Raw genomic sequence first — 15878 nt, 5'->3', positions numbered from 1 at the left:
TTAATCAAATTTGTCAGACAAGACTTTCCATTAACGAATCCATACTGTGTCTGAATTATTGCTGCAGTCTTGTCTAGATGATCCTGGAATGCATCTTTAACCAGTGACTCCATTATTTTACTCGGAACAGAAGTTAAACTAACTGATCTGTAATTACTTGTGTCACCCTTCGATCCCCCTTTGTGAATTGGGGATACATTTGCACATCTCCAGCCCGTGGTGACTTCCCCAGAGTCCAAGGATGCTCTCATAATTATGGCTAAGGGTTTGCTTAGTTGCTTTGCCGCCTCCTTTAATATAACTGGATAGATCCCATCACCCCAGGTGCCTTTCATATGTTTACCTTCAACAATTTCTTCTCCACTTTGCTCTCAGTTATTACAAAATCATTGTAAGCACCATGTTACAATTTGATAAACTTCTGGCATTTTCCTTCCTTAATAACTCCTGATCTGTGAATATAAATGCAAAATACTCATAAATTTGTGTGCTTTCTGAGCAGGATCATCAACAGTCGAACCATCGATATCAAGTGGACCAATCTGATTCATCCCCTTCCTTTTTGAGTTTATATAAGTAAAGAAATCCTTGCTGTTTTTCTTAGCATTCTTTTCCAAAGATTGCTTGTAATCTGCCTTCGCTTGCCTAATCTGCTTTGTGACTTGATTACAGACCAGCTTATATCTGCCATAGGCTTCTGTGTCGCCTGATAATTTATATGCATCCCATGCATTTTTCGTCCCCGCCATGATGTCATCAGTTCATCTTATATCAGTTTAGGCTTAAACTTGAACAGTATTTCTTAATAGGTATGAAACTTTTAGTAGCTTCCATGATTAATTCCTTGAATGCTTCCACTTAAAATGTGCTGTTGGTAACATCATCAGTTGATCCCATTGTACAGAATATAAAAACTGTCTGAGACCACAATAGTCAGCTTAACTGAAGCAAAAACCCCTTCCTTTACCCCCGATGGTAATTACATCTTTAAGTGAATCCTACATCAGTACACTGTGATCATTGCCACTTAGTGGTTCCTTTATCTGCAAATTCTTAATACACGAATGATCACTGCTGATAACCAAATCAAGAGTATTACCCTCTCTGGTTGCCTCTCTATCATGCTGCTGCAGAAAACAACCATCCAAAAAATCCATAAAAGTCTTGCTAGTGTGCGAGTAACCAATCCACAAGTTGCAGTCAATATCTGGGAAGTTAAAATCCCCCATTATAAGACATTCTGTTTTACCAGCGCACTATTTCTATATACAATAGTTCCTTGTACTGATCCGAGTCATTCGGCCAATAACACACTCCTCTTATTTTTGCTTTCCCAGTGCTTATGTCACATCAGTGGTTGTGGCGGGCAACGTGGAGTCCCAGTAGGAGTCCCGCGACCAAGCAGCCAGACACAACAACAGAACAAAGCACAATACTACATTAACCAGACATTACAATTTTTTTTCTGGCTGTGCAGTAGTTCTGCATTTCACCACAGAGTACATATGGTGCAGATGTGGGAAACCACCGGTGGCGCCTGAACCTAAATACTATGCCACTATGCTTATGTCACACCAAACTGACTCAGCACTGCACTGTCCATCTATGTGAACTGGATGCACTTCCTTTGATTTTATGTTTTTCTTAATTAATAGCATAATCCCTCCTCTCTTCCTATCCTTTCAGTACACATTGTACTCCCCAAATTACAATTCTGCATTCCTAATATCTGGGTGAAACCACGTTTCTTATATTTCAACAATATCCGCCTTTGAAGTCTTGACCAACACTTCAAATTCATTTACTATAGTTCTAGCATTGGTTACATGCAAGTATACATGCACATATTCTTATTCTTAGTTACCCTAACACATCCCATGTATTTATTTGTTTCATGATGACTGCCATCAGTCCCTGAAACCTCCAGCACCCCTCGTTTCAGGCCGCTGCTCATTCTAATAAAAGTAGTGCAAGAATTACTTTCACCTCTGCCTGCGGCTACTTTTAACCTTTTAGTCTGTGAATCCCCCAAGCTAGCAGTTTACCGACCCACCTAACACTGCCTCGATAGCATCAGCAAACACTCTTGCACCCTTTCTATTTAAGTGAATCCCATCCCTGTAGAATCAGTCTCTATTGCTGAACTTGTGACAGAAGTGAATAGAATTTTCCAAGATGACAGTGCCACTGACTAAGCGTGGAGAATTACTTCCCCTTATTCTTTTGACGTGAATCTACTTGAATATCTTTGAGATTATTTAGGACCCATCAGAGAGAGATACAGAGCGGATGAAGACACGGAAATGAATTCCCTCTACTAGGAATGTCAAGGACAGCTACTATTAACTTGCTATTAATTGCGGTCTTTAACATTTCAATATGGAACTGTAAAACACATATGGCTATTTATTTCATTATTTCCGTCGATTTTTTTTTTTTTTTCATTATTTTTCGCATCATTAGTTTTGTCGTAGTTTTTTATGTTTACTTCCGTTCATTTTTATTCGCTCAATGACTAACTTGACCTTGAGTAAACAAGTTCGTGGCTAGATAAATTTCCAAAATATATACTGGTTATATAGCGAGTAAAGGTTAATCTAAACACTAATTTAAATATAAATCATTTAAAGATAGAATTTACAACGGTCACATTATGGAATTTATTGTTAAGTTTCCTTATGAGCTGTTTAATGTTGTGGCCAAACTAGTCGGTCTCGGGCGAAAGCTGATGGTTTTAGCTTCCTGAAACTTGGCTATTCATTTAACCTGACGCTTCATAGCCTCAATTTCCTAAGCTCAGATAAAATTTATGCGACAATGACAGTAGACATATTGTTAACTGATCCAAGAAAGGGAACCTGACCTTTTCTTGTAGATAGAGACATTTCTCTAGAGTGAAGCCAATCGAATCGGTCTGTTGAACTTCGCATATTCAAGTTGAGGTATTGTGGTGCTGTTAGCGTGACCTACTTATTCTAGAAAATTTGTGACTAACTGGCTACATTTCTTTGGAGTTACTTGTAAACGCTACGTACAATATTCTAGAAAGCTTACTAAGCGAACCTGTACAAGTTGCGTAGTGTAATTGCGAAAGTAATGATCATTTTTCAGATGAGTTGTAAATATAATGCCAAGAATTCAAAATTTTCTTGAGGTCAGGAATGACAAGTAGAAAATTCTTGTCTGTAGTCAAGAATTCAGATTTTCTTGAGATCCCATGGGAATGACAGAGCAGGAACAAGTGGAAAATTCTAGTCTTTCCTTTTCTTCATTAATGTTATTTTGAAAATTGTAATCATAATCATAAGCCATGTAAACGTGGCTAAAATTTGTTTCATCATAAACAATGTTGCGATTCTGATTGTCCTCTAACTGGAAGTAAAAGAAGTGTATAACCTCAGTAAAAATATAAACTCGCTAAGCTCTGTTAAAAAAAAGAAAAAGAGTGACGATATCTATCGGCCAAATTCAGATTTTAAAATATGCTTGTAATTAAATCCAAGGGAAAAAAAAAAAAAAAAAACACTAAAGTGTAAATAAATCTAAAATTGTTTGATTAGATGAGAGAATGTTAGTCGTTTTAATACAATGTGTTTTAATAATGCGCAAATTCTGGAAAAATTTCGATGTGGAGTTAAAAAGTTATACAAATCAGTTCATGAGCGGCGAAAAATGGCGCATCGGGTGGTTGGTTGTAGGCGCATCAGCAACTTCAGCCATAATTCGCCGTATATAATATGTCTGTAGATTGTGTGCATTCCCCAGTCGATTTGCTGTTTTCTGGACAAAAAAAACCTGAGTTTCCAGGAGACAAAACCATGCCTGAGACCGACTTATTAAGTCACGCTGTGAAAAAGGGCTAAAAATTCCTCACGCCACCGATGGGACTCGAACTCCGGTCTTTTCCGCCCGGTATGGAGATGACGGTCATTATACTAATCGTGCTACCCACGAGGGTAAACGCATCGGTAACCCATAGAAACACTCATTTTAGCACCAAGGGCCAATGTAAGCTAAATGAAGTTTCTGGTCGGGGCTATGACTTGTAACGCTCCTGCCTAGCACATCACAGTGGTGCTCCATCGGAATGAGTACTGAGGGTTTAGCTGGCTATTCGCGCTGGATGCAGTTTTCCTCTGAAGGTGGGAGTCACTAAGCAAATGCTTTGTATTCATGGACTCTGGAGACCTATATTATCGATCACTAAAACAGTCTGGACGAATTATTTCTGCAGAAGGGCCAACACAGGTGCGACAAGGATCTCATTTCGATAGCTTACACTCGTGAGAGAACCTTGTGGAACTGTCACGACTGTAACGTATTGAGATGAGATATGACGAGCACATGGAGTTCTTTATGTCTAGCGACAGTGATTCCAGTGTACATCATTAAATTGCTTCTAAATGTGTCTCTTCGTGATGTTAGTGGGGTGGAATCTGTTTCCCTCCAAATGAAACAGAATCAAGAATTCAATCGAAGACCATCTCGTCTTATCAGTGGAGAGATCTATATCCAGTTACTGCTGGGGCCTGTCAGCATGCGGCAGAAACCAATTTACACTGGCTCTTTCGTGAATAAGGGTGAAGACAACGCGAACAGCTAGTTGTCGTGCATATGACCCCTTTCATAAAGGGATCTATATATGACACGCCTGGATAATAAGTTGCCCTGTACAGCGAACAAGTTCTGAAGCAAAGCATGCTCTCCACTCTCTATGATATTTCGTAGCTAATGTCAAACATATTAGTTAATGTACATACACATTGCGTACATTTTAGCTTCGATTCTCAAATAATGCATCTCGGAGGTTAAAAACATTCTTTACAATACTCAAAAAGTTCATTAACACCTCCTCAGGAAATGTTCACATGACGGACAACTATCAGGTTCAATTTGTGTAGCAATTATTTTTAAGAGGTGCAGAGGGACATGATATTTGGTACAAAGGTCCAGAAGACTATTTTAAATAAGTGCTGAAATATCATGCCAGTAGGTTAATCATGGAATCAATTCTGATTTTATATTCTTTCTCTGTTCCAGAAGACTCCTCCGTAGGCAGACGCAGCAGTGCGTAGCACAGACTTCTTGATTAGACCGGGGTTCGAGCCCGTGACCACCAAATACGGAGGATGCGAAAAGGTCAAGGAATGACCATCGCATGTCCCCGTAGCCATATGGCCTTAGTTGCTAATGCTCCTAAAAATCAAATAACAACAACTGTTCCAGATTGATCGTAGCAGCGTTTTTGTGTAGAAGATGAAGAGGACCTGAAGACCAATTCACAAAGGGGGATCAAAGGGTGACACGAGTTATTAAAGACCTTTTAGTTTAAATTCTGTTTCGGGGAAAATAATGAAATCACTGGTTAAAGAAGCATGGCAGGATCATCTAGACAAGACTGCAATTATAATTCAGACACAGCATGGGTTTGTTAAGGGGAAACATTGTCTGACCAATTCGATTGGATACTACGATGCGATCACAAAGGAACTGGATGAAAAAAATAATTTTGATATCATATACTGGAATTTTAGGAATGCTTTTGATACGGTTGCGCACGGAAGACTACTGTACAAATTGGAGCAGTATGACATTAAGGTCAAGTTGCTACAATAGATAAAAGGGTGGTTCAGTGGGAGAAGAGAGAGAGAGAGAGTGGTAATCAATGGACACTGCCTGCTCTTTGTGGACTAATGTTAGTAGTGGAGTTCCCCAGCGTTCAGTGTTGGGTCCATTGTTGTTTTCTGTATTTAAAAATGATGATATTGATGAAGGTATATCAGACTTAATGTCCAAGTTTGCGATTGATACAAAAGTTGGCAGGGATGTTAATAACAGTATGCTACTGCAACAAGATCTACAAAAGTTGGGCAGATGGGCTGAGAAGTGGCAACTGAAGTTTAACATTTGACAAATGCAAAGTACTGCATATTGGTAGAAGTAACCCCAGATAAATATACCAACTGTGTGGTACTACACAAGTGGCAGAGAATAAAAAAGACCTAGGGTCAACTATGCAGTCAAATATGAAGTTTTCTGAGTAGTGCAGACTGGCTGCCAGAGCACCTCATGAGGTCTTGTTAATGATATACAGGAATTTTGCTAGCATAGATAAGGAGGTGATTATCCTTTTGTACAAGGCAATGGTCAGTCCATACCTTGAGTGCTGCATACAAGTCTGGAGGCCTCAGACCTCATTTTAGGAAGGATGTAAAGCTGTTGGAATGAGTACAGAGAAGGAAAACCAGATTGGTGAGGGAAACAAAGGGTTGCTCTTACCCAGAAAGGCTTAAGCTCTGCAAATTGCAGCTTCTGGAGACTAGGTACCTGCGAGGTGATCTGATTGAGGTGAATAAGGCTTTGAATGGTTTGAGCAAGCTCAATGCTAATGGGATTCTTCTTCATGCTCAGAGTCTGCGCGGGTAGTACAGTTGTACCAGAGAATGGAAAGTGTCGGATTTGAGTCCCGTCACTATCGCGAGGAACGTCTATGGGCTTTTTTCACTCCGTGGTTGAGTTAGTTGATCTCAGGCGTCGATAGGAAGGTTTTCCTCCGGCAACTCTGTTTTTTCATCCAGCAAAACAGGCAAATCAACCATAGAGCACGCGCAATTTATGGACATAATACACAATGCACGGCAGATGAATAAAATATTCGGGTGGCCTGATATGATAATTTTTCCTCTTGCTCAGATTACGCACCTGAGGAGGCATAAATTAAAATTGAGGAAGGACAGTTGTAGAATAGATGTGCGGAAATTTGCCTTTAGCCAGCGGGTGGTTGATTGTTGGAACAAACTTCCATCTGTCGTTATGGAAGTTGATAGCTGAAATAAATTCAAGGAAGAGCTGGACAATCTTTTGGAGCAAATGGATAGGCAAAATAGGAAGCTTTTTAAAATTTTTATTTATTTATTTGTTTATTGGCTGATGCTGTATAGGCTTGCTTTCTTGCATCACATGCCTCTACTAATGCAAAAAAAGGGCTTTAGAAATATTCCTGAAACCTTCACAAGGACCAAAAACACGTGTTGAAAATTTAGTGTTGATCCGACATTTCCTTCTAGAATAATGCCCAAAACATACTTTCATTTACATAGATTTCCATTATCTATGAGCGGGAAGGACCGAAGGACCATGCAATCGTAATTTGCCTTCAAGGCTTCCCAAGAACAAAAGAAACATAGGCTCAAAATATGACATTTATTCGATTTTTCCTTATTGAGTAATTCTCAAACATCCGAAACTAAATTTTGTTTTGGAGGGAGGGAATTGAGGACGGCTGTCCAATCAGAATTAGTTCTAAAACTTTTTAGAACTAATTCATCTAAAAGTTCCATGGAAATTTTAGAATCAATTTTTAGCGTATGTTTTAACAAATGAAATCATAACAAATCATAAATTTGTTCGACTTAAATGAGATTTTGGGTGTGTCTATAAATATTTCTAAGAGACCAAATGTAATATTTCATTAAAATCCGTCCACTGAAAGTCGAGTTGTTGCATCTTCATAGCCATGGGGAAGGTAATAGGCATTTATCGCATTCGTGAATCAATCACTTTTCGAGGAGATGATTCGAGGATGACCTGGAACAGGTCTTCAAGAGACAGTGAGTGTTTTGGAACTGATTTCACAGTCTGTTTACAGTTTTGCGAAACATATCCAACCACCTGGCCATTCCGGCATCATTTATTTCTGCCACCACAAAATGTTATAGACACCATTCAGATGGTGCGTCACCCTGAAGAATAATCTGAACGGGATCTGTGATATTTTCACAATGATAACTATCTTGAAATCGATGGATCAAGCAATAAATGCAAAACACGGGCGTTCATAAAACCGGCTGATTTTATCCGGATACTCCATATTCCTTTATTTGCTGGATCAGACGGAGATTGTGATTTTTCATAATGCCGAATATTTGGTTCTGTTATTATTTGTATTTAATAATGTATCAGAGTTTTAATTCATTAACTTTTCCAACTATGTTTATTAACTGTTCAGAATAATTATATATTTTTTAATAATTGTCTTCTTTGAAAACTTGCATCGCAACTAATTATAATGATAGCCTCCATTTTCCTTAGATAATCAATAAAGTGATTAAAACCGGTTGAGTAGCGCAGTTCAGAAGCAGAACAACAACATACTCGTACCTTAGAATTTATGTGGTTTGAAATTTTAATTAGCTTACAAGATATAATCTTTAAATATTGTTTTGCAAATACTCTTTTATCATCCTCTAATTTTCCGTTTTACGACCATTTTAATGGTATCCTGCAGGAGGTATATGTTTATATGAAGTACAGAATTATACAATCGTTACTTAACTTTGTTCTATGCATATGTCTTATTATGGGTGATTTCAATTTGCCTCTAATTGATTGGAGTAAATGGGAAGGAAACTCGACATGGAGAACAAAATTTTTAAATCAACTAGATGACTGTTATTTGTATCAACATGTCAAGTACTAGAGAAAAGAATATCCTAGACCTCATCATCACACATGAATCAGATGACATAACAGGGCTGACAGTAGAGGAACCAGTAGCAGGAAGTGATCACGGAGTTCTACGGTGGATGATGACGAGAGAGGTAGCAGTAGTTAAAGGCAAAGGAATGGGTTTTAATTTCAGAAAATGAAATTACGATGCCTTAAGGTACTACATGGCCTCTATTAACTGGGTAGATATCGCGCAGAGAATGAATACAATTGAACTGTAGTACGCTTTTAAAACATTAATCACAGATGCCTTGAATGCGTATATACCATTAAAAAAATACTCCGAGAAGGGTTCCAAGTTGGATGAATAGTGAAGTTGCCGCATTACTTGAGCAGAAAAAGGTGGCATGGAAAGGTTACAGAGCAATAAAAAGTACTGAAGCCTATAACAGCTACAAGGTGATGTGTAATAGAACCACAAAAAAGGTTCGACAGGCAAAGGCAGTTTATGAGAAATCACTAGCAAACAGAGCAAAGAGGGGGGATAAAGAATTCTTCACATATATAAATGCCAAGAAGAGCAGGACAAACCAGATCGGACCTTTACGTAAGGGAAATGGGATAGTAATAAATACACCAGCTACCGTTGCAGATGAACTCAAGTTATTTTGCATCGATATTTACAAATGAAAAGCCTTTTGTGGCAATGGGAAATTGTGGGAGCGAAGTTAAAAAATATGTAATTAATGATATTGAAATTTCGCAAGTTATTTAATGAAAAAACTTTCCAGCCTACAGACCAGTAAGGCTCCTGGAGTTGATGGAATATACCCTATAATCTTAAGAGAGGCGGCGAGCGAGTGCATTGAACCATTGAGGCTAATTATGCGAGCATCACTAGACTCTGGGGAGATTTCGTTGGATTGGAAAAGTGCAAATGTATCTCCCATACATAAGGGTGGCTCTAAAAGTGAAGTTGGAAATTATCGACCTGTCAGTCTGACTTCAGTAGAAGGGAAAATCATGGAGGCAATGATCAAGGGTGGAATTCAGGATCATTTGGATCGAATTGAAATTCTCAAGGATACTCAGCATGGTTTTGTAAAGGGAAAATCATGTTTAACAAATCTGGTTCGCTATTTCGAAAGGGTCACTCACGAGCTGGATTTAGGGAATAATTTCGACATTGTTTATTTAGATTTCAGCAAAGCTTTTGACTCAGTCCCACATGAGCGGTTGCTTTATAAGCTGGAACAGGTTGGAATCACTGGGAAAATCCTTAGATGGATAGAAGGATGGCTTCACGGCAGGAGGCAGAGGGTTGTGATAAATGGCTATTCCTCAGATTGGGTTGATGTAAGAAGTGGGGTTCCCCAAGGATCAGTATTAGGACCACTGTTGTTTTTAATTTTCATAAACGACATTGATGAAGGGATAGAGGGCGTGATGTCTAAATTTGCAGATGATGTTAAAATTGGTAGAGTAGTTAATGATCACTGTCAAGCTGAGCTTCTTCAGAGAGACCTAGATAGACTTCAGGAATGGTCAGAAAAATGGCAGCTGTGCTTTAATCCAACAAAGTGTAAGGTATTACATCTGGGAAACAGTAATCCCAAAATAACGTATTCACTTGGTGGAGTTCAACTAAACCCAGTACTGGAGGAAAGGGACTTGGGTGTTAAGATACGGTCAGACATGAAATTATCTGATCATTGTAAACAGGTTGCAAGGAAGGCCCATGGTGTCCTATCGATGATCTATCGAACTTTTGCAAGTAGAGATAGGGACGTGATAATCCCATTATATAAGGCTTATGTTAGACCACACTTGGAATACTGTGTTCAAGTATGGAGAACGCACCTAAAGAAAGACATCGAGCTTCTTGAAAGGGTGCAAAGAAGGGTAACTCGCCTGGTGAGATCGGCAAAAGGGCGTCCTTATGATGAAAGACTTCGAATATGTGGGTTGCAGAGTTTGGAAACTAGACACCTTAGAGGAGATTTGATTGAGGTGTTTAAGGCTCTGAGAGGCATCAGTAAAATGAATGAGGACAAAATTTTCAAGATTATAAATGATGCTAGAACTAGGGGACATAAATTCAAGTTACGGGGGGAAATATTTAGAGTGGACTGCAGGAAGTTTTATTTTAGCCAGTGAGTTATAAATTACTGGAATAAGTTGCCTTCATGGGTGGTAGAGGCCGACAGTTTGGGGAAATTCAAAGGTCATCTGGATAGTACTTTCGGGTAAGGGAAGCGCATAGGATGATAGGTTTAATTTCCTTTTTATTTATTTTTTTTTATTTATTGATTATTATTAATTAGTTATTTATTTTATTTATCTATTTATTTATTTATTTTTTGTGTTTATCATTGTTTTGTTCGGATTTTTTTTTTTTTTTTTTTTTGGCTGGTGCAGCATAAGCCATAGGCTTTCTCGCACCATGCGGCCGTTACTAATACTAATATAAAATGCAACCATTAATTCCATAAATTCACACAGAAATTGGACTTCTCACCTTCCTTGAAACTTCGCTGTCAGTCTGGGATAGATATAACAGGTCTAAAATTTAAAGTTTTAGGCTTGATTTTCCAACTGACCACACAAAGAAACAGTGTCTGTCCCTTTGTGGGATCAATTTAAAAAACAAGCCAAATTAAAATTATTTTGGGATTTTATGACATTCAGACAAAAGAATTATTTTTATTTTATTTTAGTTATTATTTTTTATGAAACCCCAGAGGTATTAGAATCTACAGTATAGTACTTACTATCGTGCCTAGGTCGAAGATTGAGAAGATGAAAGAAGATACATGCGTTTGTTTACATTAGACTTGAACTTCTATAGATTATAATTTTCAGGAAATATGTATGAAGGAAGGTTGTTCCAGAAAACGGAAGTTGAATAAATAAATGTGGAAGAAGGAAAGCTGGTTCTGTGAGTTTGAAGTTGGACAGTAAAAGGATGCTGACTGGTCTGGTTGCGACACGTGTTCTGACTGGACATATGAACAGTAATTAGCAGCCTATGAGTTTTAACTTGTTGTTAAGGAGAATTGGTTTCTCACCAGCTCTTTGAACATAATAACCTTAACTTGAATTTTCATCTATCAAGGCTATAATAGGACATGATGGATAGCCATCATTATAAAGTTGAAATGTTAAGGCCAATAGGCATAGGAACTCCTTTAATCTTAAGTTCAAGTGCCAGTGTCAAAAAAAAATAATAATAATAAATAAAAATACAATAGGCCCTTGCCACTGAAATCTTCAGAAACTAGGTGGCGGGGTCTGCCAGAGTACTTAGTGATCCCTCTATTGCCTGACCTGCCTCCTCGGGGAAAAGTGTGGGCAATGGAGGGTCCCACTAGGGGCCCAACGGCTGAAACGTCAGAGAAACAACACAACATAAACACACACGACACTTTTTGAAAATCTCTGGCCTTCACAGACTACTGTGGTACACAAACAGAGTACACAACGCGGAGATGGGCTAAACCCTTGGGGCAAAATTGTAGTAAAGTGTTAGTTGTCTAACGAGACGACTAACACTTTGCACTTTTCCTCCGGAACCTGCCAGAGAATAATGGGCAGCCTCGCTTACCTCTTAGCGGTGTGTACGGGCAAAGTGGGGTTCCATTCGGAGTTCTGCGGCCTAAAGCAGACCACAATAAAAGAACCAAACATAATATTTCTCATATACCGCACACAATACTTTTGTCTGGCTTTTACGGAATAATGTATACTTCACAAGAGTACTTATGGTGCAGTTGTGGGAAACCATCTTTGGAATCTCGGTTTCTTTTCTTTTTTTTTTTTTCCCCATCCATAAAACAAATTGTTAGAGAATAAAATTAAAATGGTTTAGATTTCTTTCTTTTTTTTTACAACTCGAATCATTTTATCAAGCAAGTTAAGTGCAACATAAATAGGATATCTCTATCCACCCTCTTCATTCAAGAGCTAATACCTTTGATATCAAAAAAAAAAATAAATAAATAAAAAATTGCTTGCAATGTAAAAGATAATTCAGAAGCAGCTTCTAAACTTTGTGAGCCTAAAACTTCGTATGCTTTGTCCTTAATACAGGCAAAGGTGGCTATACACTAACATAAGTGTACCCCAGCCTACCCCATGGAGAATTTTTGCGAAAAAAAAAACGGTTGACCTAAAGCCTTACAAAAAAAAACAATTCAAGCTATTACAAACTCTGCTGCTGGTGCCCCCCTTTGTGACATTTCACATACCAGTGGCTCCCCAAACTTTGGAAATTTTCTTTTCAGTTAAACAATACAGAGAGCATGTTTACTGATTAACAAACCTCCAAGAGCGAAAGGAAGATCCCACACAAGATTGTTGACAGCTGTTATTAGCTCACATTTTTTCACTTAATCTGTATTTTTTTTCTTTTTTATAGTTATGTGTGGTTGAGAAAGAATAGCGTTACGGTTATCTTTCCTCCATCCGGCCTCAATGTGACAGAAAGAATTACAAATACCGGAGACTTTGCTCCCTGGCATCGCTGACGGTCAGGGTCAGAAAGATAAACAAATTGCCTTTATAGTACACTTTCATAGATTAGGTATTATCCATACTCTAGAATATATTAGTAAATGGTTGCAATACTTTCTTAATAAAACTGAGCCGTGCGTCATATGATTGTAAAGTTCTTAATAAGTAATGTTAATGCCTATAATCATGACTACTGGCAGCCAAACTCCTGGTAGGTTGTTGGGTTTTAGAAGCATCAGCGACCAAGGCCATATTGCTCCTTATATATTGTCTGTAAATTTCGTGTGTTCTGGGGTCGAATTGGCTGGATGAAAACCGGAGTTTCCGGGGAAAAAAGCCATCCAATCCTCACCTGAGACATACTAATTCAACCACGATGTGAAAAAAGGCCCAAAAAATTCGCATCAATGATGGGATTTAAACCTCGGGCTATTTCTACCCAGTGAGGGGAGGACGATGCTTATATGCACTCTGCTACACATGAGGATAAATGGGTGGTGACAGGACATCATTGGAAGGGAGGAGACTGTGTGAAAAGGTTAATAACCCCTGCGTTATGGAGAGCTTTCCCTTATCTATTGTATGATAAGTCGATGTCTACAATAGAGACAGACTGTCTACAATAGAGACAGACTGTATATTAAATTCGGAACTCTTAACTTTATTAACTAAATTATATACAAAATATATTTTTCTGTAAACGCAATTATTATAATTACTTTTATTCTTTACAATGTAACCCTAATAGCCGAACCAGAGTGTACCAACAAATGTCGAAGTAAAAATATATTATTAATAATAAAAATGTCGCATTCACATAGGTAAGTTGCAAATTGAACATCATGTTGAAGTTACGGATTATTAAATATCATTAAGGTTAGGTTACCTAAAATGGGTTAAAGAAAACAAGTTTAATCACGGTAAGTTTGATTTTCGTTTGCTGTCAATAATGACAGTACTATTGACAATACTTCTTATTCGTGATCAGTAGAAACCAATGGCAAATGATCATCATGAGATTATCAAGCTATTGACCTATTATATGAAAGTAAAGGCAAAGTTTTCCATAGAATTAGAAAAGTCGCTTAACTCTTGCCCTTCAATGACAGGAGGGATAGTCATTCAATCGTAAACGACCGCTATTAAAGAATTTTAAATTGAATTATGGGACATGGAAACAAAAGGACTTTCCTATGTAGGTTTTTACAATTGAGAGTGAACACCTGATCCTATTGACTACAACTATCTACTGTACTTACCAGTAATGTTCCATATCGCTATCCGTAGCGTGAAGGGCCACGATGCTTCTCCGCGGGAGACGGCAAATGTATCTATTAGGGTCACGTAAATCACTCCACCACACCGTACGAGTCCCTGGATCACAAACGTCAACCAGCAGCAAGCGATCGCTATTACCCAGCTCCACGAACTGTCTGGGACACCAGCGTTGATCCTGCCCCGTGCAGGAGCCATATGATTAACAGGTGACGGGGGTAAAGACAATGTCGCCGTCAGAGCGACGCACGCTTTTCATTCACTTTATTTATGTTGAAGTGCGGAACCTGTTTGCGCACAGAAAACGATGTTTGGTTGCCCAAGACAGCCTTTGCCAAGATTTTTGTTAATGAGACCGCGTCACTATGCAGATTTGTAACAAACGTGACTGTGTGAATCTCAGCCAAACGTGTCTTCATGGCTGGTTGGCTTAGTTGAGCACCGATGCCAAGGCGGAGTTAAGTTCAAGATAAAACCACGTGATAATTCCGTTATATTTCTGCCAGGTGAAAGTTGTCTGCTACCGTCGCCTGATACGTTTAGCCTAGATAGTTTTTTTCGTTTTCTGCTCTCTCTCCTTCCTTGACATGGAAATTGGGAAACCGCCTAATTGCCTGTTTAACCTAGCCTTAATTCTGCCCTCCTAAATAATAATAACATTGCCATAAATAAGAAACGATCAGTGCATTTTAATGGATTTATTTCGTTTTAATTGAATTTAATCTCATGTTAGGCTTAAAATATGTACGTAGCTCTTTGCTTAGCGTTACCTACACCCCTTCGGGGGGGGGGGATATTAGAATAATGCAATAGAAGAAAATAAATAAAACCTCATTTTTCAATTGCGCTTTTTAATTCTGGTAGTTTTCTTTAAAGAAAAAAAATGCGTATTTTTTTCATATTTTAGATTGTATTTAGACTTTTTTTAGACAGAGAAATAAAAAATATGAATAAGCGTAAATTATGGATTTTTATTTTTTAATCAGCAAACCTTTTGATCAAAAAATAGCATTCTATTAAAAGAAAATGTTGCCAATATTCCGCCCCATTGAGACTTGAGAGTCCGATAATTCGGAAGGTGGTTAACAAAAAGACTTGGATCAGTTGCATATATGGTCCGAAAAATGGCAACTAAAGTTTATTTCTTCTAAATGTAATATTATGCATTTGGGAACAGAAAACTAGGTGGGGTGGTGGAGGGAGACAGGGAGGGTGGAGCTAAAAGTGACCCAAGACTTACGATTCAATCTGATATGAACTTTTTCAAGAACGTATGCAGCGGAAACGGATGGCTAGGAAGGCTTAAGGTATTCTGTCTGTGATTTACTGGACCTTTGCTTAGGACGTCATGATGCCTCTATACAGGACGATGGTTAGACTGCATCTGGATGGAACATTGTATTTAGGTCTGCAGACAGGGATCAAAGAAAGCCAACGAGATCAGCGAGGCGTGTAAATCGATGCACATATTAAAAATGCTTAGAAGGTGTGGAGCTGGAAATTGACAACTACACATCTAAGGGGGGGGGGATCTGATTAAGGTGTATAAGGCGCTTAAGGGGTTAAGTAAAATAAATGAGGAAGATCAATTCTCCGGCGTAATTGAAACAAGAACCAGAGGGTACAAATTTAAAATCTTAGGG

General features: G+C 38.3%; 1 protein-coding gene across 1 annotated transcript in view; it reads right to left on the bottom strand.

The window, feature by feature from the left end:
• The window catches only part of LOC150090265 (monocarboxylate transporter 12-like), a 33813-nt gene extending 19184 nt beyond the window's left edge, over positions 1-14629 (bottom strand). Inside the window, exon 1 of the mRNA XM_090390237.1 lies at positions 14220-14629. Within this exon, the coding sequence (XP_090246363.1) occupies positions 14220-14433 (214 nt within the window). The 5' untranslated portion in view covers positions 14434-14629. The remainder of the gene's footprint in view (positions 1-14219) is intronic.
• Positions 14630-15878: the final 1249 nt, after the last annotated feature.

Source organism: Mastigoproctus giganteus, chromosome 2 (assembly GCF_048544385.1).
Source record: "Mastigoproctus giganteus isolate SK-2022 chromosome 2, ASM4854438v1, whole genome shotgun sequence".
Taxonomy (NCBI): domain Eukaryota; kingdom Metazoa; phylum Arthropoda; class Arachnida; order Uropygi; family Thelyphonidae; genus Mastigoproctus; species Mastigoproctus giganteus.
Note: the sequence above shows the minus strand (reverse complement) of the source record. Positions and strands in the feature narration are given on the sequence as shown.